The sequence below is a fragment of the Ostreococcus tauri genome (assembly GCF_000214015.3).
Source record: "Ostreococcus tauri WGS project CAID00000000 data, contig chromosome 16, whole genome shotgun sequence".
NCBI lineage: Eukaryota > Viridiplantae > Chlorophyta > Mamiellophyceae > Mamiellales > Bathycoccaceae > Ostreococcus > Ostreococcus tauri.
In genome coordinates this window covers 235,991-259,081 of record NC_014441.2, presented here as the reverse complement: position 1 = coordinate 259,081, position 23,091 = coordinate 235,991, and the positions used below count along the sequence as shown (strand labels likewise).

Genomic DNA, 23,091 nt, shown 5'->3' with positions numbered 1-23,091 from the left:
CTCGGCTCGCGCATCAGATGTGCGAAAGAATGATCATAAATTATTATCAACGGTTGTGATTATGCGCGGGAACAGATATGGGGTCTACGGGGCCGGGACGGCGGCTTGCACTTTCGTTCCATTCGGAACAGCGTCCTCAACGCCATCCACTGATGGGTGGAAGTGCTCGGGCATGAGCGCCTCGAAATCGTGCACGGTGGATATAATGTGATCGGCGTGTTCGCATTCGATCTCGTGTCCCCCGTCTCTGGCGTGCGTGCCGACTAAGATGTTTGTCCATCCCATCACGCGCGCCGTCTTCATGTTAGACGTGGAATCGTCCAGAAACAAGCACGCTGCCGGATCGTCCACGCCAGCGATGCGCATCGCCGCCTCATAAGCCTTCGTTGAGTGCTTGGTCTCCCACTCCACCGCTCGAACGTCGATGATACCCTCGAACAAGTCCTCGATGCCCAGAGCCTCCAAGCACCTCTTCGCGTGCGCCGCCACTGAAGCCGTGAACACCCACTTCGGCGTCTTCATTCGGAGCAACATCTCCCGCAATCGCTCATCCCGCTCAATCTCTAACGGTATGTCGTGCGCGTACTCCAAGAACTCCTCCAACTCCTCCTCTCCGTGTAACAACGCTTCGTTTTGCAAGCCTCTGAGACACGTCCCGTGTTTCTTATACAGCTCGTACGCGGCGCCGTGCGGAAGCCCCAAGCGCTCCGTTGTGTACGATTCGATCTTCGCCGTGATCACGTTCGCCGTGCGCCAGTCGTTCTTGTACAGACAATCGTCGCAGTCGAAGAAGACGACGGCGTGCTTCGGTTTCATTTCTTCGCCGCTCGCGCTCGTCAACGCACCGTCGTCGTTCGAGCTCACAGCCTTGGAAGGAGCGAGGTACTTCGCTCGGTGGTCGTCCATGGAGCCTCTCGCGGGCGCTGCACGGGCGTGGAGGACGATCGAGGAGGTGGAGGCCATGGAATGAGGGCCCGTTCAAACGCCCGCGCGGCTCGAGGCGGGTGGGGGAGCGACGACGGAGGAAGCGCGCAAAAAATTTGTAAAAAATTGAGAAAAATCATTCAAAACGTATCAATGAATTCATCGAGTTTTCATCGTCGATGAAGCGGCGCGTCGCGTGTTTGCAGTTGGGTCAACGTCGACACGTGACTCGAGTGTTTCTTCAGTTCGGTCTGGGTGTTTACTGCACCGGAGAAAACGATGTCGGTCGAATGAGTCTGGTGTCGAACATCTGCACCATGGGCGCAATGTCGTTCACGGCCTGTCTCCACGCTGAGGCACTTCGCGCCGTCTCTCTGGCGCGAATGTGATCCTGCATGGTGTCGTATCGCCACAGCTCGACGAATTGGTTCAATTTTCCGACGTCGCTGTATCCCATCCAAACCAGGCTTGACTTCCCCGCCTCGTCGCTCGCGAGCTTGCTCGGCAATCCACCCGCCATAAGCTCGACGAGCTTCGGGATCGGGTTATACCCGAGCTCGAGTTGATATCGTCGAAGCTCAAACACTCCGTTCGCTCCGGAGGCTCCACTCGCCTCCGCCCGTTTCGCGATGTCATCCGCTTCCATGCCCACCGACCCCGTCGCCTTCGTCGCTTCCAAGAAAATCTCCGCCCTCTGATTTTTCAGCATCGGTTTCGCCTCCTCCAGGTATTTCTGCCACTCTGGATCCGTCGTCATGCGCTTCCGCGTCGCGTCCCGCTCGTCGTAATCTTTGTACCTGTACAAGTGCGTCACCTCGTTCGTCTCTCCACCGAGCTCGGTGACGAAGAACGCGAGAAACCCCGGGGCGACACGCTTTCGTGTCGCCGCGTGGTGTTCGCACACGCGTAAGAAGTCACCGATCCTCGCCGGTTCGACGTCGTACGTCCGCATTTCGTACAGGCTGGGTGGGTTCGCTTTTGATGACGTCGACAATAAGCGATTGGACGTCGACGCGAAGCCGTTGGCGATGGAGTTAGACTTAAAGGCACAGCTCGCGGCGAGGTCAAATGCGCATTTGAGCGATTTGCAACGAATACACATCTCGCGGAGCGCGGTGATGTGAAGGGGGCGTCGAGCGCGCGCGCGGTGCCGAACGGTTGAGGGGGCTTGAGCTTTGGGATCGGGTATGGTTGGACGACAGATTGCTCTCTCTACACTCCTGCGGATCGATTCTATTTTTTCTACTTTTTGTTTTGCCCCCAGTGCTGTCTGTTTTCCGTCGCGATGTACAACTCGCTTTCAAGAGCGGAGCTCGAGTGAATCGCTCGCTCAATGATTTTAATACACTAAAGATTTCACGCACTCACGAGTGCGCGCCGCGCTCACGAGTGCGCGCCGCGCTCACGAGTGCGCATGATTTGGATTTCCCTTTGTTTACCTTTTGTACCGGTAGGCTTTCCAATTTCGGGATTCTTTTAAGACCAGTTTCTGCTCGGAGCGTCGTCAGTCGGCGACGGCGTGTGGATGGTGTCCTTTTGTGCTTCGTCGATGCGTTGCTTTGCTCGCTTCGCCTCGATTTCTGCTCGGTATGCCTTCTTCTTTTCCAAAATTTCTTCATCGCGCTGTCGCTTCCGACTCAATTCCTCCTGTTTCCTCGCCTCCCGTTCTTCCATCAAGCGCTTGATGCGCTCCTCTTTTGCTTCCTTTTCGCGTTGACGTTTACGCTCGCGCTCCTCCTGAGCTTGCATTCGGAGCGGGTCCGCCGATGCAGACACTCCCAACGCGGCAGCCTCTGCAACATCGATAACCATCGTTTTCGCTCCCGGACGATCGGCACCGGCTCTCGCTCGAGCGCCAAAACTGCCCGCGCGACTAGTGTCTCTCAAGAAGGATGCACCTCCGCTCATAGGTTTTCGCGTCGGAGCGAACATCGAAGCCTCCTGCTTTGCCGCGCGGTTGATCGTCGACACGTTCGCCATCGGAGTTGGGCGTCCCGAAGAAATCGGTCGCTTCTTCGGTGCCCTGCGCTCTCGAAGCGTGAAGTGTCCGTGCGTCTCGCTCGAACCACTCTTCGGTGCCAGGTACATCTCCGCCTTGGACGTCATCTTCACCACTGAACCGCTCGCGTTCGCGTTCGCTATCGCCTCTCGAATCGACCTCACCACAACGTCGACCTAAGTCGAGTCAAAATCACGAGCATAAATGGTCAGTACAGTGTCGCAACGCTCTTGTCGTGTCCAGTCCGGGCTAGGGTTCACTGTAGAGTGCCGTCGCTTCGAGTCGAATTCCTCGCGCGTTCACTCGCTCGTTCTCACGCACCGCCTTGACCTCGATACGCAAGCGATCTACGTCAAAACGTTCACCCTTCCCATCGATCGCCATCGCCGTGTGACGCGCCCATTCATCGGAATCCTCGATCGCGACCTCTCTGAGCGCCAACACGCGCGCGTTCGCGCCCGCTCGTTTCGGCGCCAACACGCTCGCGTACAGCGCCCCTCTCCTCGCCAACGGGGTCATGATCGCGAAACGACTTTTCAACTCGCACACTAAAGCGTCGTCGAGCGAGGACGCGCATCGATGGGCGGGCCACGGCTCGGCGAGAGATTTCTCCAGATCTCTCGCTCTCGAAGCCATTGTCGAAGAATTCGAACGAATGCGTCGAGTTTTCCGTCTCTGTGCGTCCGTGCGCGACCTTGACGATCACGCGACGCGTCGAGAAGAAAACCGCGCCAACGTCGCGCGAGAGCTCGCGCGAGGTGACTTCCGCCCGAGAGCGAGAAGTGAGGATTCGAGCCGCGCGCGCGGTCGTCGGGGCGCCGACGAAACGCAAAAACCATAAACCTCGTATATTAGTGCACTTTATACCATGAGCGTCACTTCGAGGCGTGGAGAGAGCGGCGATGGCGACGTCGGAGGCACCGTTGCTCAAGCGCACCGCGGCGACGTTGAGCGATGACATGGCGGTGAACTATAAGCTCTTACATAGTCCAAAGTTTCGAGCGCTCGTGGTGGAGAACGTGCGTGGAGCGACGAGGAGAACGATTGATTTCGTTTGTTTTTCTTTGTCTTTTGGTGTTGTGACGCGTTCGAGCGGTCGGTCGGCTCTGAATCGACCGCGGGGCGGTTCGCGTTCGCGCATGCGGACGCGACCCGTGATTATCGCGTTCGGAGGATTGAAACGACGCGATTCGATGGAAAGACTGACCCGGGATTATTGTTTTCATAATGATTTGCAGGTGCTCTCCGTCACGGCGTTTGCGTTCATGGCGAGACAGACGGAGAGTCTGGCGGGACCGGAGATGGAGACTTTGAACAATTGCGGCGTCAATGGGTGTGGGTTTACGAGTTTCTATCAGTTCAAGGGTGTGGTCGGCGTCTACGCGGCGTTTTGGGTGTACACCGTGTTGCTGATCGGGTTGTATCTCTTCAGTCGCGGCCCGCCGCCCGGGACCGAATTCGTCGTGCACGCGTTGTTCACGCTGTGCATGATCGCCTTCGTCTCTCTGAGCGTCATATCGTGTACGTCCACGGTGATCGAATCGGATTACTCCGTGTGCAAGAACGCGGCGTACGCCAAGGCGTCCCTCGTCTTCGCCGCGCTCGTCGTCGTCCTCAACTGCGCCACGTGCGCCTTTGTCTTCAAGCAGTGGCGATCGTTACAGTTCGTGGGCATGCCCGAGAACTTCCGTCCGTTCGGTCGGCACAGGCACAAACATGGACACCACGCCGGTGACGCCGACGACGCGATTCCCACCCATCCGTAGCTGCCCACCTAGCCCGCCTCCTCCGCGTACGCGACGACTGTCATTTGATCCACATCGTCTCGGGTGTTCACGCCAGCGCACGACCGACCCATCGCCCCCGTCCCCGCGCATCGCGACGTCGCCATGCGCGCTGGGCCTCGACCGCGACGGCACGGCCGGCACGAGAGCGGCGGCGCGTGGCTCGTGGACTCCATCGAGCGCCTCGGCTCGGACGCCGCGACATCGCGCGACGGCGACGGCGACGACGCATCGACGGCAACGTTCGGGACATCGGTCGGTGGACCGCCGACGACGGCGACGGACGCGCGCGCGGGCGTGACGGTGGCGACGACGTCTGGGACGAACGATGTCGCGGACGCGCGCGCGTCGCCGGCGTCGGCGCGGCACACGAGCGCGCATTTGCTCGATTATTTTGAGTCCCTGGACGTGTTCAACGAGTGGGTGGCGGTGAGTAACCTGTGGGAACGGCAGGAACACGCGCGAATGAGCGATTATCTGTGCGCGCGGTTGTATCGAGAGAGTAGTGATGCGGGACTGGAGCGGTATCTGTCGCAGATCGTGACGATGTGGATGGAGCGACGGAGACGAGGCGGACGCGGAGAGGGAACGATCGACGCGGGTTCGGGCGGCGAGCAGGGAGAGTCGTTGGAACGCATGATCGTGTTGACGTGCAGACGGTCGTTGAGGTTGGCGACGAAGATTTGTTGGTTGCTTGCGGCGAGCGCGGGGGACGGTGAGGATAAGAGAGCGGTGCTGGAATTCAGGGATAGGTGCGCGGACGAGGCGGTGTCCAACGGCACGTGGGAGGCGCCGTTCGAGGAGCGCCTGCGGAGGGCGCCGTCGGGCGAGCGGACGTTCGGCACGAGCCCGTTGAAACGGGATAAATCAACATCGGCGTCGAAATCGTCCGGAATCCCCATCCCGGTGACGCCGCCGAGGCGCATTTTTGGCATGGCCAAGTCGCCGTCTCGATCGCAGAGCGTGGAGAAGAAGCAAGTGCCAGAGTCGCCACCCGCATCGAACGGATTTCTCGCCGGTGTCTCGCGTGCGCTCTCATTCATGTCTTCTCCCTCGGGCTTGAAGAAAGAGGCCGCGAAGAAGAGTAAGGAGTTCAAAGAGAGGTTGGCAAAGGAAGCGACGGCGAAGGAAGTAACGCAACCGCGAAAAGCTGTCAGCGGATTGTCCACACTCTTCAGCGTGTGCGGGACGGGTGAAATGCCCGCTGAGGACGGAGCCAGAGCACTACGTCTGCGCAAAAAGACATTCGAGGCGACGATGAAGCTCACGGACGACTTGTGCGAGCTCTCGTTGACTTTGTCGCGGGTTTTCCCGCTCGAGGGTCGCCAAAAGATTTTGCGATACAAGTTGTTGCAGATCAATAAGCGCTTCCGTCACATGGATAAAGGTACAGGTATCTTGTTCCCCATGGGTCACAAAGAAATGGAAAGAGTGATTCGAATCCCGTGGGAAGAGGCCGTGCTGTTGAACAGTCGTGAAAAGGCGCCATACCTGGTGTGCTTGGAAGTCGTGAATTCAAACCCCACGCAAGAAGAGATGCACAACGCCACGTCTTCCACTGAATCGGCCGGTCTTCCGCACGTGGACGACTTTTATCCGACAGACGCACACGATGACGATTTCGAGACTAGCAGCTTCCAGGAGCGCATGCGAAGATCGTTCGAAAGAGAGTCCATGGGGAGGATGCACTTTAGAAAGGAAAGCGACGATGATTCACAAGATTCGAACGAGGACAAAGCATTGAGCGCCATCCTCACCGTGGACGAAAAAAGTCAGATGCTTTCGCTGACTGTCATCGCCGCGAAGGACAAGATCGTGGCTTTACCACAACAGTCTCCGCACCGGCGTAAACCGTCAGATATTGCATTGATTGAACTCGCGGCGCACATAAAAGGTACAAGACTATCGCAGGAACGAATTGAGTTTGAGAACGCGGTTGAGGACGAAATCGAACTGCCCAAAGCGAACGGTGTCGGTGCGACGATGACGTCGTCCCCTCACAAGCGTAGCGCTGGTGGTTTGGGTGAAGCATGGAAGGACAAGGTCGAGCGCATTCGCAGGTCGTCTCCTTACGGCAATCTTCCTGGATGGGGACTGCGACCGATTATCATCAAGGCTGGTGACAATTGCAGACAGGAGTTATTAGCGTTGCAGCTCGTGCGCACTTTCGCCGAAATCTTTAGGGAAGCGAAAGTGGGCTGTTGGATCAGAGACTTTGACATTTTGACGACGAACTCACACAGTGCGTTGATCGAAGCGGTGACAGATGCTCCGAGCATTCACGCGCTCAAGTCTCGCTCTCCTCGTGGTACGACGCTGCGCTCGCACTTTGAACGCAAATTCGGCGTCGGAACCCCACAATTCCGTGAGGCACAAGCCAACTTTGTGGAGTCTCTCGCCGGGTATTCCGTCCTGACGTACCTACTTCAAGTAAAAGATCGTCACAACGGCAATATTTTGATGCATGAAGATGGTCACTTGATCCACATTGACTTTAACTTCATGCTCTCCACGTCTCCTGGCGGGATAAATTTCGAGTCGGCCCCGTTCAAGCTGACCAAGGAGTACCTTGAGCTCATGGACAGCGACATCGAGGGCAAAAACTCGGACGCGTTTGACGCATACAAGGCCCTCGTGATCCACGGCTTCACCGCCGTGCGTAAGCACGCCGCACGCATCGTCTTGCTGGTGCAAATGATGGGCGACAGTGGCTGCCCTTGTTTCTCTGCTGGACCCAAAGTGCTCAAGCAGCTGCGAAGACGTTTCCTTCTTCACCTGAATGAAGACGAAGTCATCGACAACGTCAAGGCACTGATCTCTGACTCCTGCGATGCTTGGAGCACGCGTCAGTACGACTTCTACCAGCGCATCCTGAACGGCATCCTCTAGCGCGATGTTCGCGTAGCATTCGTAGTGATTGAAAATTTCTGTCCTGTCAACGCGCCTCGCCTGGCCTGGCCCTCCACCGCGCACGCGATCATCATTCCGCGTCGTCCACCATCGTCAACCCATCGACGCTCGGTCGCGCGCGGTTCAGAGATCTTTCTCACACCTCTCTTCTCTCCCTCGCACCGTTCCGCGAGCGCGCTCGATCGATCGCACGGTCGTTCGTTCGTTCACTCATTCGATTGAAACCGTTCGTTTCATTCAATCGCGCGCGCGTTCTCTCTCAGTCTCCGTGATAGCGCCATGGTGCAGCTGGCGCTGATCGCGGCGCCCATCGGCGCGGCCACGGCGGCGGCGGCCGTCGCGAAGGCGATGCTCGGGGCGAAGGGACCGCCGAGCGAGGTCAGACGAGGGACGGTGGATGAAAACGAAACCATGTTCGCGTGCGAACGCGTGTGCGCGAGCGATCGTCTGATGAGTAAGCTCGGGGGTTTAGGAAAGAGTGAGATGCCGCACACGTGCGTGACGGTGTGCGGAATGAGCGGAACGGACGCGTGCGTGGACGCGTGCGCGCGGGTGGTGTGCACGGCGCAGCACGGGGTGCCGGGGTGGAACGAAAAGTGCTTGAAGCGGTGCGCGACGGAGTGCACGAGAGGACGAGCGGGGACGCCGTGAGATGGACGTATCAGACGAGAGATGACGAACGAGACGCGCTCGGGATGCGACGCGTTCGTCCGTGCGCGCGAGTGTTTTAACAAAGAAAAAAATCAAACTTCAACTGTCGACTTTTAATCGAGGGATGTCTACGCGTCCAGCATCTGCGACGGCGGTTCACCCTCGTAATAATCTTCTGGTTTTACCTCGTGCGTGGCGAGCATGGCAGATTCGATGTCCATGACGTCGCCGACGAGCACGAGCGAGTGCAACGGCGCGCCCATGTCCACCCGACGCATCTCTCCAAGCGTGCACGCGCGAATCTTCTCGTCGTCCTGCCCCACGCGCGCCACCGCGACGCACATGGTGTCCTCGGAATACGCTCCCTCGCCCCTCGTCTCCTCGACCTCGAGCATCTGCGTCGCCGCCGTCGCCGCCGTCATGAACCTCGGCGGCTCATACTCCTCGATGCCTCTGCACAGCGCCTTCACCGTCGGCTCCTTCACGCGAATATCCAGCAAACACAGCGTGTGCGCCCCGGTCTTTCGATTCTCTCGCACCCAATCGTAAAAGCTATCCGGTCTCCACGTCGGCGTGAAGAAACAAATCGACACGGTCCGTCCAAAGTTGTACAACGACAACCCGGTTCCCGCGACGGCGTTCATGATGCTCGCGTTGTACACCGCTCGCACCGCCACCCCTTTCTCTCGCGCTCGAATCACTAAATCCCCGTGCGTCGTCGCCGCGAACGCGTCACCGACCACGCAAAACGCCACGTCCGTATCTTTCGCCTCATCGAGCACCGCGTCCACGCCTTGCTCGACGAATCGTCTGTCGCACGCGACGACCGGTTTCTCGTACAGTGCCTCCATGCGCGACGCATCGACCCCCAAAACGGACGTGTACGCCTCCAAGTACACCTTGGCGCACGACCGTATCGCGTCCAGGCCTCGGAGCGTGACGTCGCGTTCGTTTCCGAGTCCGAGGCCGATGAGGTACAACATGCCACCGTCCGAGCTCCACGCGCGACGCTCGCGTCGATCGACCCCGCGTCTCGCCCCCGCGTCCGGCGCGTCGTCACCGTCCCGTCGAGCTCGCGCGCGCGTCCCACCGTCGCGCGCGCGCGTCGCCGAGTGTCCTCGCCACGGCGAGTTCGTCGAGCGCCGACATCACCGCGCGCGCCGCCGCACACGCCGTCGCCGCCGCTCGATGCGCGCGCTCGACGGCTCCGCGACCGCGCGATGGGTCGTGCGCGCGCGCGCCCGGGTCCCGCGCGCGCGCGCGCGCGAGGGGCGGCGACGCGCGAGGATGGAGACGATTCCATCGGCGCGCGACGATGATTCCGTCGACGCGTTCGACGCCGCGAGGGACGGAGAGACGTCCACGCGAGCGCGAACGAGGACGCACGCGATGGCGTCGACGTCGACGACGCGTCGCGCGTTCGCGACGTCGGTGTCGATCGCGATGGTGCTCGGGGCGGATGCGTCGGCGCGCGGATGGGCGCGGGCGGGCGGGACGGACGCGGATGGAGAGCACGCGCCCGATCACGCGCTTCCGGGACCCTATCGCGTGCGAACGCTCCCGCAGTTGGAGCACACGTGCGATCGGTGCTTTCCCATGTGCACGGGATTGAGCTGCTTGACGAGAATCAAGGTGTACGTGCCGCGCACGGAGTTCGCGGTGGACGCGTTGTTTCCGGTGCGCGGCGTCCGGGGGATCGATGCGGGTGCGTCGACGAGCGAGGACGGATCGAGGGGTGATGTGGCGGCGCCGTATCCGGTGGCGATCATCACGCCCGGGTTTTTGATCGATGGCGACGCGTACGCGACGCTCGCGCGGCGGTTGTGCTCGTGGGGGTTCGTGGCGGTGACGTACACAAAGACGGAATCTGTCGCCGGTGGAACGCTCGACGACGACGTGAGCGCGGCGATTTTGGATGATTTAATATCGTGGATCGGTTCAGACGTGTTGCTGTCGCCATACGCGGACTCGCAAAACGTGTACTTGATCGGGCACAGTCGCGGCGGGAAGATTTCGATGCTTCAGGCGACGAGAGACGACCGCGTCAAGGCGGTGTGTCTGCTCGATCCCGTGGACAACACCGTGTACGCACCGATCGCACCGGGGTATCCGTCATCGCTCGCGGTTATGGAGGCGAATCCATCGCGTGTGCCACCGATAGCGATCGTAGGCGGAGTGAACGGCGGCGAGTGCGCGCCCGCTTCGTCAAATTATGAGCAGTTCTTCGCGGCGTCGCCGAGCGGCGCGGTGGCGCGCGATCACCCACCGTGGGGGATCTCCTGCGGAGCCGGACACTTTGATTTCGTGGACGAGGCCACGTTTGTGCAAAAAGTGATCTGTCCCGAGGGCACGCTCGACGCAACCGCGACGCGTGATTTGAGCGCCGCCATCGCCGTCGCGCACGGCGAGCGCATCTTCCGTCCTCTTCCGGCGTACGGCGATGACGACGCCGTGCTCGATCGCGTCCTCGTCTCTCTTCGTAATCAGTGGATCGATCGAGGCATCGATTTCACCACTGTTCGTAAGATGTAGTAGTCCGTTTGGCGATCAACGGTGTCACATGGCTTTGTCTCGTTCGCCTCCGCGGCCCATCACCCATCGCTCGTCACACCATGCCCGACGACGCCTCCGACGCCGCGTATCGCCTCGCCGTCGCGTGCGCCCTCGTTTTCGCCGTCGCCTCCGTCAAGCGTGAGTCCTCCGTCGTCGCCGCGACGTGGACTCTGTCAGCCCGCGCGCGGACGAGGGAGTTTTCATCAGCGCTCCGGGACATCAGACAGAGCGCGACGACGCGGGCGTTATCCACGCTCACCGCGCTCGCGATCGCGTGTAGCGTCACGAAACCGACGAAGCGTTCGTTTGAGCGGTGGTTCTCGGGATTCACGAGAGATTTGATGACGCCGAGCGCGGACGCAGAGGACGAGCGGAACGGCGGGTGGCGGGCGTGGCGCGCGAAAGCGAGAAAGGCGTTTAGAACGTACGCCAGGGCGACATTGGACGATGGTGAACGTGGAACGATGCGTGGGATGATGCGTAAGGTTTCGAACGCGATGACGGGCGGGGAGGGACGGGTGACGACGGACGATTGGGTCGTCGCCAGGACGTGCACCGTTGAAGACAAAGCGTTCTTCGTCGGGGTGCTCGGTCTGTGGTGGGGACCGATCCCGACCGTGTCTCGGGCGCAAAAGGGGATGAAAGGGATCGCGGACGCGTACGGCGAACAAATCATAGCGATGGCGACGAGTGGACGGTGATGAAAAAGTGTAAGATGAAAAAGTGTAAGATGAAAAAGTTGTACTAGCTCCTATTCGATGTGCTTGGCGTCTCGTCTCAGCTTGTAAGCCTGGTACGCCCCTCCCGGGGCGGTTCTCGTCGCGCCAAACATTGGTAAACCTGGTAGGAAGAAGGCGGCGAGCGCGCTTCCGAGTCCGCCGAGATTGCGCGCTTGCGCGTTTGTCGCCGCCTGCGGTAAGTCGTCGTCGGCTATGAGAAAACTAAATTCATCAATAAACGACTGCATCACCCTCGCCTCACCAGGAATCTGTCCTCTCGCCGCCTCGGACGATTTCGTAAAGGTTCGTTTCACCTCGACTCTGGCTCCGGTGTCGTCTTCGCGAACTTCCATGGTGAGGGCTCCCGCTTCACGCAAGCCTTGGCTAGAGTCGTATCGCATGAACGCCAACCGTGCTCCCGTCGGGAGATCGTCCACCGACAGTGGTAGCGGTAACGGCAGCTCAGACGTAAACGCCAACGTCTTCGCCCACTGTCGAATCGCGTCCGCGGTGTTCTCAGAGATATCTAACGCGCACTCGTTTGCGTCGCAAACGTCCAGACTAGCCATGACGTCCGAAACAATCGGCCCGACCAATCCCTGCGTCACCGCCGTTACCCCATCGCCTCTCCGTCCGCTTTTGGATCCATTTTTCATTCGCAATTTTCGCAGTTCACCGTCGTACGCACGTCTCCGCGAAGCATCGATCAACGTCTCGTACGCTTCGTTCACGCGAATCATCGAACCGTCGAGCGCGCTCGCCCGTCGCACGTCCGGGTGGTACATCTTGCTCATGCTCAGAAACGCGCTTCGGATCTCGCGTTCGGAAGCCCCTTCGCGGATGTTTAACGTCTCGTACAGCGTCGACGAAGCCTCGATCACCGGTAATCCGTTGTTTTCGTTCGACTGTGATGATGTCGAGTCATCCTCGTTCGTTGTAGATTTCGTCGTGATCCCGCGTTCGTTTGGACGTTTCTGAGAGCTCCGGCGATGTCGAGCGACGACGTGTGTGGTGCGGTGCGCGATGGGGGCGCGCGCGGCGACGCGCATGACGCGTCGGCGTGTGACGCGAGCGGGTGGTTGGTTAGGGGTCTGAGGCGACGGTGAGCGCGGCGGGCGGAGCGTCGATGACGACGCGATGGGCCCGCGTGAGGATGATTACGATGACGAAGAGCGAAAGAGTGGCGCTAACGAAGATATGAATGAACATTGAATGATGCGACGGGGTCAAACGCGACGTGCGCGATGGACATGGATTGACTAGACCTCGAGGGCGTCCACGATGGCGCGCGCGAGGGACAAGACTTCGAACGGCTCGTGCCCGGCGATCGCCTCAACGGTCTGCGGGCAGGAATCGGTGATCCAAAAGTTGGAAAAACCTTGTCCGCCGACGCCGGAGGAGGTAAACCGCTTCCAGGAGGCGTTGGGGAACACGCCGTGAGTGGCGTAGGCGGAGACCTTGGCGGCGCCGAGGCGATGTAGCAACTTTTGACACTCAATGAGCGTCGAACCTGACTGCACGAGATCGTCGACGATAACGACGTGACGACCAATGGGCTCACCTTCCTTGAGTTTCACGATACGCTTTGACCCCTCGCGTACCTTGGTGCACACCACGCACTCGTATCCGGCTCCGGCGAAGAAGGAATGGAATCGCTTGTACGCCCCTTCATCCGGATACGCGATGACGACGTTGTTGGAATCCTCGAGCGCATTCAAGCGCTCGAGAAGGAGCGGGATCCCGCTCTCGAAGCACGGCAAGATACTATCACCAAAATAAAATCGCTCCTGCAGGGCGTGAATGTCGAAGATGATCGTACTCGTCGGCCCGCCGCGAGACGGCGGAATGTTACTCAAAATCCTCGCCAGAGTTACCGCCGTCGCCACCTCGCCCTCGCGAACCACTCGCTCGGCGGTGCCGGTGGGGAAAAACGGCAGCACGAGCGTGAACGACGCCACGAACATCTTGGGCAACGAGTAGATGATGCTCAACTGCTCGAAGATGACCTCCGGCGAGTGGAACGAGGCTAAAAACGCCACGTGACGATCCCGCACGTCGTACGCGTCGTTGATGAATAAATCAGGAAACCCATCCGGGAACGTTCGCCAATCAATCTGTCCCAGCTCCACCACGTTCTCGCTCGCCGCCGCGACCTTGTGTGCGAGAGGTTCCATCTCCTTACTGTAAAACAACACCGGAAACTTGCGTCGGCGCGTGTACGACGCCTCGTCCGAAAACTTCGCCCGCGTGAGCCTTCTGTTCGCCACCGCCGAGCTTTCACCCTTACTCTCGCTCACCTCGCTCGTCTTCGTGTGCTTGCTCACCTTTTGCGCGATCATCGGCTTTGGTTCCATCCCAGCCGACGTCGTCGCCGTCGCCGCCGCCGCCGCCGCCGCCGCCGCCGCCGTCGTCGACCCCGCGTCCGCGATCGCCCCCACCACCCGAAGCATCCGCTTCACCCCCGCCTTCCCACCCCGCCGACGCCGCGCCGGCGTCTTCAATCGCCCGTCGTCGCCCGTCGTCGCGCGCGCCGCCGCGATAACCCTCCGCCCCCCGCGCGCGTCGTCCGCCCAACCCACCATCGCCGCCTTCGCGCCCGTCGACCCTTTCCTTCGCGCGAAACACCGTCCACCATCCTCCCGCGACGTCGGCGTCGCCCGCGCGCCCGCGCCCACGACGTCGACGCGCGATCGAATCATCATCATCATCCCACGACGCCCCGCGCGATCGCCTTATCCGTCCCCCCCGTCGCCCGTGTGGCGTCGACGCCCCCCCGACCCGCGCGCGCGCGTTCGAGGGACGTCCACGGACGTCCTCGCGTCCTCGACGCGTCGCGCGCGCGCGTGTGTGGACGTCCACGACCGCACGCACCGACGCGCCGCCGAGCGATGTCCACGTCGTCCGCGCGCGTCGTCCTCGGCGGCGCGTTCGCCCGCGCGCGCGACGACGTGCGGTCGCGCGCGCGGTCGCGGACGCGGCGTCGGGCGCGCGGGCGAACGCGCGGGCGACGTGGACGCGATGACGCCGACGCGCGAGATGTCCCGAGGATGGATTCATGGAAAGACGACGACGCGGCCTCGCGCGCGATGACCGCGGCGTCGCGCGCGGTGGACGTCGTCGCGGCGTTCGTCGCGGTGGCGCGCGCGTCGCGGGACCCCGGCGCGGCGATGGCGCGGCGATGGTGATTGGACCGACGTTTTGTGAAATTCGGGCAGGCGCTCGCGTCGCGGCGGACGTCGTCGGCGCGGAGGCGTCGAGAGAGTTGTCGACGCTGTGCCGATGGGATGGATTTCTTCGACGATGCGATCCGCGGTGCGGGTGATCGAGGAGGAACTTACGGGGTGGGGAGTCCGGTGGCGCGCGCGGCGCGGGACCCGCGGGTGGGGCGGCGGCGGCGGCGTCGCTCGCGCAGGTGTATCGCGCGACGCTGGACGGAGAGACGGTGGCGATCAAGGTGCGGCGACCGGGCATCGAGGATGTGGTGGACGCGGATTATGCGTTACTGCGCCTGGGCGCTTGGTTGGTCGAGCGCGTGGGGGGGGTGCGGGCGCGCGCGGTGGACGCCGTGGACGAGTTCGCGTCTCGGCTGTACGAAGAGATGGATTTTAGACGCGAGGCGAGCAATCTGAAAAAGTTTGACGCGCTCTACGGCGAGCGCGGGAGCAAGGCGAAGAGTTTTCCGAAACCTGGGATCAAGGTACCGCGATTGATCGATAAGTACGGCGTCGGTCGACGCGTGATCGTCACGGAGTGGATCGAGGGCGAAAAGCTCACCGGCGGAGCCAATCGCGCGGTGTCGAGCGACGACTTGCCGTACGTCAAGCTCGGCATCGCGTGCACGCTGAGTCAGTTGATCGAGACGGGGGTCATGCACGCCGATCCGCACGGTGGGAACGTGTTGAAACTCCCGAACGGGGGCTTGGCGTACCTCGATTTTGGACTCGTTTCTGAGGTCCCGCAGCAAGTGCGAGACGGTTTGGTCGCCGCCGTGGCGCTGTTGATTTTCAGTCGGGACTACGCCGCCGTGGGGCGCTTGTTCGGTGAACTCATGCTGATACCACCAGAAGTCATCGAAGACGAGACGGAGATGCGTGAGCTCGAGCGAGCGCTCGAGGAGGCGGCGAACGCGACGCTGAAATTTCCCGAGGATGGCGGCGTCCCGGACGTTCGATTCGACCAACTCCTCTTCGCCCTCTTTGCCCTCGTTCCGCGGTTCAAGTTCGTCTTACCACCGTACTTCTTGAATAACGCCCGAGCTCTGGGAACGCTGGAAGGAATGGCGAAATCCGCCGATCCAAATTTCAACATTCTCGCCGTGGTCTATCCGTACGCCATGGCGCGAGCGCTCGCGAATCCGGACCGATCCCCGGTGATCCGACGCGTCATTCGCCAGCTCGCCACCGACAACGACACCGGCTCGCTCTCAATGAAGAAACTCTTCGCCATGCTCTCCGACGTGAGCGCGTTCACTGGAACGAGTAAGTTCAGGGTCAGCCTCGACGCGCTCAAATCGACCGAAGGTCGGTCGCTCGTCGCGGACGTCCTCAAATCCGAGCTCGCGCGCGCGCTCACCGCGTGCGTCGCCTTCTTCCGCCGTCGCGGTAACCCACCGACGATTCAAAACGGCGGTGTCTCTTTCGCTTAGTTGTACCATCACGATAGCGCATTCGCTGTAAATTACGCTTCATACCTTCGACGCGCGCGCCGCGCCGCGGTGGATGTCTGTGTGTCTCTTGACTCTCAACAGCTTTCCACTTCATTCCCCTCCTCGTCGCTCCTCTCCATGTCTCACTCGCGCGGCGACCGCGTGTACGTCGAAGACGTCACCGATGACTTCGCCTCGCTCACGCGCGCGCGCGCGTCGAACGCGACGCGCGTGCGGGGCGTCCCGGCGTCGAACAGCGCGTCGGTGTCCAACGGCAGCTCGAGTTACGTCCCACTGCATCGCTCGACCACGCTCGATAGAAGCGCGTCGCGGGCGCATCAAAAGACGTACGACGCGGTGGGAAGCGCGAGTAGAGGGTTCACGTACGTCGCGAGCGCGGAGAGCGACACGACGAGCGGGGAGATGACTTTTATGGAAGAGTTGGCGACGCGGAGACGAGCGAGCGGCGCGGCTGGCGCGAGCGTGAGCGCGGAGAAGAAGGATTCGTTGAGGATTCGCGAGGCAGAAGCGCATGTGGCAGAACGCAATGACGGTGGTGGGCGGGATTTCGCGGCGAGTTTTCGCTCGATCGAGCGGTTGGCGACGATGCGGGACGTTGGACAGGCGGTGCACGACGGCGCGATTCCAAAGGTATCTCCGGTTAAGTCGGTCGCGTCGCCGGAGGAGTCACCGGCGAAAAGTTCGGAGGGGTCCTTTGCGTTTCGAAACGCCGGAGGTTTCTTCGGGCAAGGTTCGAAGTCGCCACCGGAGGTGGCGTCGTTGCCGCCAAGGACGCCTTCGCGAGCGGACAAGAGCGAGCGAGAGGAGTTTGTGTCGCCGACCTCGAGCGCGACGCCGACGCCCGTGAAGGCACCGTGGACGCCCTCGCCAATGAGAACGCCGCTCGGTACGAGGATCCCCCCGAATTCACCCGCGAGCGCGAGGACAAGGAGAAATCTCGAGGCGCAGATGCGTCGCGCCGCTGCTTGGGCCGCGGGCGAGGACACGCTCGCACAGCGCGGCGATCGCGACAAGGGCGTCAGTAAGCTCTTCGAAGCCAAGCATGGTTTAGGCGCAAAGCTTTTTCGACTGCTCGTTGCCGGTGGGCACGTGAAGGCATTTCTGAAGACCTTGGATAGCGCTCGAATTGAAAAAGCGCACGGCGGTGGCGCAAAGCTCGCAATCGTCGCTCTCGCCACAAACTGTGGTATTCAAGCCGCGCACAACATGATCTTGGCAATATCGTCAAAGATTGGACAAAGATTGCTCCGACGCATATCAGTACCGCAGGCTATGGCTCGCCGCGCAGCGCCGCTGCTGCTGCCTGCAACGCTCGCGTCCATGGGCCGATCGAATGCAGTGGGCGCTCGGGGCGCAATCTCTGAGGCTGCCGCCATCGTCGTTCCGCCGCTAAGCTTAATCTCCTTCATTGGTGCGATGTGGCCTATTCCGGGCGGTCAACTTGCTGGAGAAGTTCGTGAGCATCGTGGGATGCTCTACCACGAAGTCTTCCTCGACGCCTTGCCTTGGGTGAATGGCTTCTTCCGTCGCTTGCAACCGGTGACAAACGCGCTCGCCATCATGGCCTCATACGAGCTCGTGAGCACCGGTGAGGTCTACGCCGAGAACGGTGGTTTTGCCCTAGCTTTGGCGAGCATCCTGAGCTTCGCCGCGACGCCACCATCGAACAAGGTGACGGTGAACTTTAGGGAGGTGAAGGCGACGACGAACATGGTGTTTTTGCTGAGCATGTCGTACGCAGAGTGTGCATGGCGCGAGACTACCGTCTGGCGCCAGTACCTGAACAAGCGTCAAGGCGGCCTCGAGGGCGTACACGGCGTCGATCGCGAGCGCGGTGGTGCTCTGGCTGGAATTGGTGGCTTCACCAGAGCCGCTTCGCGCTTGCCACTGTTGCGAGGCGTGTCTAAAGGTAAACGAGACGATACGCGTGGTCGTCGCCGCGACGGTCGTCGCCGCATTCCTGACAAACGCTCTACTAGGAAGCACCGAAGTGTCGAGAGTGAGGCTTCGGACGGTCTTGTCGAGCGCGCTCTTGAGCGTCTCCCGGTGCTCGGACCCGTCCTCATCATCCTGAGCGGCTTTGTCTTCTAGTTCGCGCATTGCGCGTCGCCGAAACGTTCGACGCGCCGCGATCGCGACGCACGTTTTCGTTCGATTAATATTAATATACCAACAGTTTCAACGCCAAACGTCGACACCGATCGAGCGTGCGCTCGGTCGCCGTAGCGCTCGATGACAGCTCTGCGCGCATTCAAATCAATCAAACATCTTTTCAGTCTCCACACGCCTGCGCGTCTCCCGAGCGCTTCCTCCCGACGCGCTCGAACGCCATAGGCGCGTCACTGACGGTAGAGACGCGCCGTACGGGCGCGATGCGCGACGCGCGCGACGTCGACGCGTCGAAGACGAAAAAATCAAAAATCATTCTCTCTCGCGCCTCTCCGTTCTTCGTCCCGGACTCCGACGGTGATGACGCCTCGGACGCCGACGGGTACGATCGCGGGTTGATTACGCGCTCGATGTTGGACGCGCATCGTCGCCGGAGAGAAGAGAGAGCGGGTGGGAGAGACGCCACTGTAGACGCCGCAGCGGCGGCGAGCGTTGAAGAGACGACGGACGAGGACGATGCTCTGGCGCTCGATCGATCGATCGGTGGGTTCGAAGTCTCGGATGGAGAGTGCTCGGTGCACAGCGACGCGAGTCACGATCGCACGGCGGGCGTGAGGGGGTTCTCGAAGGCAGAGGTAGCGAGCGAGCAGTTCGGTCGCGGAAAGCGCAAGCGAGACGCAGCGGTCAACGTCGTGGACGTCTTGGCACGTCCTGCATTGGTGGAGGATGAGAACGAGAGCGAGGACGAGGGTGGATCTCGAGAGCGAACGATTCTTTCGGAGCGTTTGGACGCGATGGAGTCCGCGCCGAGAACGACGCAGCGTGATGAAGGTGAAATGGACGATGTCGTTCTCGTTCCTTCGACGACGATAGCGCGTCCGATGAATCGAGCGCAGACGTTCGGAAAGATGAATGCGAACACTATGATCGAGCGAGCCGTCTCGCGACAGGCGACGATCACGTCGATGTTTTCAAAGGCGTTGGCGCCTTGGAAGTTTGAGCATCGTGTCTTCGGAACTCAGCGCCCGGCTGTCGACGCCAGACATGCGCCAACGCACGTCATCGAGCGCGACGTCGAGTACAACGTCGAACAGCAAGCGATGGTAGAAGACACGAAGCGAGAAGGAGTGCGAGTGCTCGAAAAAGCGATGAGAGATTTCGCTAGTCGACACAGCGTCGGAAGAGTGGGAGTCCAGACAAAGACGTCGGGCGAGCATCGAGCGGCTGAGAAGATGAGTTTGGACGAAATCGGCGACTGGCGGCTTTCCATGGCGCTCCTTGAGCGCGCGAATGGGTTCTGGGCAGTCTTTGGCGATTGCTTGCGCGTGTTCGTAGATGATGAACGAGAGGAGAGGCATCACAAGTTGATGCTCAAGTCTAATGAGATGCTTGATGATAGCAGTCACGCGGTGTGTCTTGAAGCGGGCTGGGAGCTCACATTTACGGTGGCAAGGATATGGTATTCCGAGGGGTATCAATTTGAACACGCTGTCGGCACGAATTGGGTGTCACAGGCGTGGGCTGTGATTGGATGGTTACTCGATGAGACTCGCCTGTCAGGTCGTCCGAACGAACAGCAAGCTTCGCCAGCGGCGACGTACAGCGAAGAGGAGTACGTACGCGCCCTCACCGAACGAATTGAGGAGCTTATCGCCTGGTGGCCCCGATGTACCGCGGATCGCCATCCCGTGAGAGCTCTTTGGCAGCGACTTCACGGTGCAGATGTGAACTCAGGTGCGACGAAAGAGTGGCGTTTGATTGTGCGAAATCCGGCGGCGTGTTGTCGTGTGTGCGCGCCGCTCGCATTGAGACCGTACGAGGAAACATTTCAAGCCGCAGACGCACCGTTCGTGCGAGGTGTTTCGTGTGAATCTTTATACCGAGCGCTCGGTGACCATCTCTCCAAGTGCGCGATTGAGCGCAAAGTTTTACACCGTGAGCTCGGTAGATGGCTCAACGACGCTCGCTTGAGCAAGGTAACAGACAATCCGGCAGAGAATTCCCTCGGCGACGACGGTTTTACCGCACTCGGCGGGCACTCGTTCCCCTTTTCCACTGCGTCTCAGCGCTTGCAGCATCGAGCGAGCGTGCACGTGGAGTTGTTCCGTGCGTGCGTACGCGCAGGATCTGATGACCAAGCTATACTTTGCCTGAAGCAACTACTAAGCTCGCTTGCGGCTCAAAATACTGCCAGCGAGGATCCCGCGCCTCGATGCGTCCTTCTACGCGCGGCGACGACGTGCCTCGGAATCTGGCTCGCGTGGCGAGCTACGAATGGTGCGCAAGGACAGGCTCAAACAAAGATATTTGACGAAATGATTCGAGTCATGAGATCATTGGCCGACTGCGTGAAAATGACGGGTTCGGTGGTGTCTTCGAGAGCCGGAACTAAGGGAGCCATGAACGACGGAGCCATAATCGCCGAGGCCTCGGTTGCTTGGGCCACTGCGTATGCCGTCCTCATCGTGGCCGACCAAGGGCAGTCAGCTACAGTGCTCGAGACGTTGGGTGATGTGGAGAAGAGATCAATGTCCGAGGACTGGCGCGAACGAATTTTCGTCTCGCGATCGTTGGCGACGCTCTGCTCTCCGGCCTCATTCTCGGATAAGTGCGCGCCGCTGTCTGACTTGAAACCAGCGCTGTGCGCTTGGTTTGCTTTGGCAGTGGACATTGTGTCGGGCGGTGCCTTGCCGCTCGCCGTCGCATTGTGCGCACGCGGAGAGTTGTCGATAATGAATCAAGAAGCTAGCTCCGTCACCTCGGTCGGTTGGTCGCAATCGAATGGTGGAGCTGCCGTAGCTACGGTTTTACGAGGGAAGAAGAGGCGCGGCGATGCTCGTGTTGGCGTTGCCGGTGAACAGCTGGGCACACTAATGACATCTCAAGAGTGCGATTTCAGAGTCGCCGTGGCTAAGCTGGCGGCGAAAGAAATAAGTAAGTCTTTTGCGAAAGATGCGAGTACAATGGCGTCCATTCGTCGTATCGCCATGGGATTACCAGAGCACTGCGTCAGCATCTTCAGAGGCTGCTCTTTTGGCAAAGATAAACAGGACGATGAGTCTCGTAGAGGACCACACGTGCGAGCGATCGGTGGCATCATTCAAGCACTCGTCACGCATTGTGCCGAGTGTCTTATCGTTGCAGACGCTCGATCTTTAGCTCACGTGAGTGATGTCTCAGCTTTGACTCTTACTCTACCACGTTTAATTCCTCTTCTGCCTTCATCAAAGGCATCCGTATGGGGAGCAAGTGATGGCCTGCACATCAGCGACGCCTTAGCGGTGGCATTAGAAGAGCGCGCGACGGACATTTTTCGCGCCGAACTGTGCGCTATCGATGGCGCATTGCGGACAGCTCGGCGCGATGCCGACGAATGTCTTGCTTCGGTGGCTGAACGCCAACTCGCCGTGTGCACGTGCGGCACGCTTGAATCCATCATCGGGGCGTCGAATGTGATCGAACGTGAGCGAGCGTTGATCACTTCCCTCGCAAAATCTCTCTGTGGCGATGATAATTCGCCTCTTGGCCTCGCGGGTGAGACTGTGGTGAGGACCTACCTGCCGCACTTCATGCTCCACGCGTTCGGTGCGCCACAAAAGTGCGCGGCGCGGCGACTCATAACGTCGACTCAGCTGGTTTCCGACCTGATAACGCCAGCGAAAACGAAAGATGATGAAAACGTCATCGCACCGTCGCTCGTTCTAGGGTCAGTGGCACTTCCACTCGTTGTTCTCGCGCACGAATCTATAGCTGAGTCCGTGGACCATCACACCAAGGGGTGTCTCGCCGTCGTGTTGTCGGACGTCTTGTGTCCACTTCTTAGCGGATTCAAAGAATCTATGGATTTCCATCGGCACACACGAGAAAATACTGACAAGGTATTATCTGCAAAGCATCCGCAAGTCATAACGGCGAGGTCAACGATTGAACAGCGTGGAGTCGCACCGGCGTTTCCAAAGCCGGCAGCTTTCCCAAAGCTGGCTGCTTTTCCGAAGCCTCATCGTCCCACTTCGACTCGTGACGAGTCCAGCACTCAGTATCGCCAGATACTAGAGATGAACACTGCGACGGTAGCGCCAAGGGCCGTGGAGAACGCGTCAGAGGTTGCTCTGGATGACATGATAAAAGCCGCGCTCAATTCTAGCGCAGTATGGCGCATCTTCCGTGCGTACGTCTCGGCATCGGTTTCGATACTGTCCGACGCTGCGCTGGCGACGCCAATCTCTAGAGAGATTTCCACTCGCGGTTCCTTCCACGTCATTTCGAAAGTAGACGAGAAGACACCGCGAGCGAGAGAGATTGAGCGCTTGCGAGAAGTCTTGACAAAGGCAAAAAAATTGAGCAGCAAAGCACTTGCGCGCGAGCGGAAAGAAGCGGAACGCACGCTGAGCGATGTGTTGACGCCACTTTCGGAGACAGTAACGACGATATCTCAAGAAGGTAACGTTCAGTGGGGTCAAGGCACCGCACTCGCTCCAAATTTGTTCGTCGTGGAGGAAAACACGAGCGAGAGAGCTCGAACGCTCCTCGTCGCCTCGGTGCAATTCCTTACCTGCTGTGCGAAATCGCCCAAAGTGCGGGAGATCGCTCAGGTATCACAGCACTCGATCGCGATCCAGGCTGCGGCGACGTTTTTGCTGGAGCCAGATTCGCGCGCTCCACCTTCAGTGGTAAACGCAGTGAAGGCGCTGACTCGCGTGTTCGGGGTCGAGCGGTCTCAGATACCGAGGCATCACTTTCTTAGAGGAGGATAGATATAGACGATATTCTTGTAGT

At 60.2% G+C, this 23,091-nt stretch overlaps 14 protein-coding genes across 14 annotated transcripts; 8 read left to right on the top strand and 6 right to left on the bottom strand.

Annotated features, from left to right (window-relative positions):
- Nucleotides 1-84: 84 nt before the first annotated feature.
- OT_ostta16g01540 (Pyrimidine 5-nucleotidase) lies at nt 85-963 on the bottom strand (the record flags this gene model as incomplete). The annotated part of the gene is made up of 1 exon (XM_003083556.2): nt 85-963. The coding sequence occupies one exon, from the start codon at nt 961-963 to the stop codon at nt 85-87; it is 879 nt and encodes a 292-aa protein (XP_003083604.2).
- Nucleotides 964-1,183: 220 nt separating this feature from the next.
- On the bottom strand, nt 1,184-2,026 carry OT_ostta16g01530 (Dimeric alpha-beta barrel; the record flags this gene model as incomplete). Its single annotated transcript, XM_003083555.1, has 1 exon — nt 1,184-2,026. One exon carries the CDS (start codon nt 2,024-2,026, stop codon nt 1,184-1,186), a length of 843 nt encoding a protein of 280 aa, XP_003083603.1.
- Nucleotides 2,027-2,400: 374 nt separating this feature from the next.
- On the bottom strand, nt 2,401-3,559 carry OT_ostta16g01520 (unnamed product; the record flags this gene model as incomplete). Its single annotated transcript, XM_022985543.1, has 2 exons — nt 2,401-3,099; nt 3,245-3,559. 2 exons carry the CDS (start codon nt 3,557-3,559, stop codon nt 2,401-2,403), a joined length of 1,014 nt encoding a protein of 337 aa, XP_022840341.1.
- A 266-nt stretch (nt 3,560-3,825) lies between these two features.
- OT_ostta16g01510 (unnamed product) lies at nt 3,826-4,689 on the top strand (the record flags this gene model as incomplete). Its single annotated transcript, XM_022985541.1, has 2 exons — nt 3,826-3,942; nt 4,162-4,689. The coding sequence occupies 2 exons, from the start codon at nt 3,826-3,828 to the stop codon at nt 4,687-4,689; spliced, it is 645 nt and encodes a 214-aa protein (XP_022840340.1).
- A 123-nt stretch (nt 4,690-4,812) lies between these two features.
- OT_ostta16g01500 (Phosphatidylinositol 3/4-kinase, conserved site) lies at nt 4,813-7,596 on the top strand (the record flags this gene model as incomplete). Its single annotated transcript, XM_003083552.2, has 1 exon — nt 4,813-7,596. One exon carries the CDS (start codon nt 4,813-4,815, stop codon nt 7,594-7,596), a length of 2,784 nt encoding a protein of 927 aa, XP_003083600.2.
- Nucleotides 7,597-7,896: 300 nt separating this feature from the next.
- OT_ostta16g01490 (unnamed product) lies at nt 7,897-8,268 on the top strand (the record flags this gene model as incomplete). The annotated part of the gene is made up of 1 exon (XM_022985540.1): nt 7,897-8,268. The coding sequence occupies one exon, from the start codon at nt 7,897-7,899 to the stop codon at nt 8,266-8,268; it is 372 nt and encodes a 123-aa protein (XP_022840339.1).
- Nucleotides 8,269-8,396: 128 nt separating this feature from the next.
- OT_ostta16g01480 (Tetrapyrrole methylase, subdomain 1) lies at nt 8,397-9,251 on the bottom strand (the record flags this gene model as incomplete). Its single annotated transcript, XM_022985539.1, has 1 exon — nt 8,397-9,251. One exon carries the CDS (start codon nt 9,249-9,251, stop codon nt 8,397-8,399), a length of 855 nt encoding a protein of 284 aa, XP_022840338.1.
- A 406-nt stretch (nt 9,252-9,657) lies between these two features.
- On the top strand, nt 9,658-10,800 carry OT_ostta16g01470 (unnamed product; the record flags this gene model as incomplete). The annotated part of the gene is made up of 1 exon (XM_003083549.1): nt 9,658-10,800. One exon carries the CDS (start codon nt 9,658-9,660, stop codon nt 10,798-10,800), a length of 1,143 nt encoding a protein of 380 aa, XP_003083597.1.
- An 80-nt stretch (nt 10,801-10,880) lies between these two features.
- On the top strand, nt 10,881-11,522 carry OT_ostta16g01465 (unnamed product; the record flags this gene model as incomplete). The annotated part of the gene is made up of 1 exon (XM_003083548.2): nt 10,881-11,522. The coding sequence occupies one exon, from the start codon at nt 10,881-10,883 to the stop codon at nt 11,520-11,522; it is 642 nt and encodes a 213-aa protein (XP_003083596.2).
- A 50-nt stretch (nt 11,523-11,572) lies between these two features.
- On the bottom strand, nt 11,573-12,589 carry OT_ostta16g01460 (DnaJ domain; the record flags this gene model as incomplete). Its single annotated transcript, XM_003083547.1, has 1 exon — nt 11,573-12,589. The coding sequence occupies one exon, from the start codon at nt 12,587-12,589 to the stop codon at nt 11,573-11,575; it is 1,017 nt and encodes a 338-aa protein (XP_003083595.1).
- Nucleotides 12,590-12,799: 210 nt separating this feature from the next.
- OT_ostta16g01450 (Ribose-phosphate diphosphokinase) lies at nt 12,800-14,245 on the bottom strand (the record flags this gene model as incomplete). Its single annotated transcript, XM_003083546.2, has 1 exon — nt 12,800-14,245. The coding sequence occupies one exon, from the start codon at nt 14,243-14,245 to the stop codon at nt 12,800-12,802; it is 1,446 nt and encodes a 481-aa protein (XP_003083594.2).
- Nucleotides 14,246-14,718: 473 nt separating this feature from the next.
- Nucleotides 14,719-16,185, top strand: OT_ostta16g01440 (Protein kinase-like domain; the record flags this gene model as incomplete). The annotated part of the gene is made up of 2 exons (XM_022985538.1): nt 14,719-14,813; nt 14,871-16,185. The coding sequence occupies 2 exons, from the start codon at nt 14,719-14,721 to the stop codon at nt 16,183-16,185; spliced, it is 1,410 nt and encodes a 469-aa protein (XP_022840337.1).
- A 138-nt stretch (nt 16,186-16,323) lies between these two features.
- Nucleotides 16,324-18,297, top strand: OT_ostta16g01430 (unnamed product; the record flags this gene model as incomplete). The annotated part of the gene is made up of 1 exon (XM_003083544.2): nt 16,324-18,297. One exon carries the CDS (start codon nt 16,324-16,326, stop codon nt 18,295-18,297), a length of 1,974 nt encoding a protein of 657 aa, XP_003083592.2.
- Nucleotides 18,298-18,578: 281 nt separating this feature from the next.
- On the top strand, nt 18,579-23,069 carry OT_ostta16g01420 (unnamed product; the record flags this gene model as incomplete). The annotated part of the gene is made up of 1 exon (XM_003083543.2): nt 18,579-23,069. The coding sequence occupies one exon, from the start codon at nt 18,579-18,581 to the stop codon at nt 23,067-23,069; it is 4,491 nt and encodes a 1,496-aa protein (XP_003083591.2).
- Between the last annotated feature and the right edge of the window lie 22 nt (nt 23,070-23,091).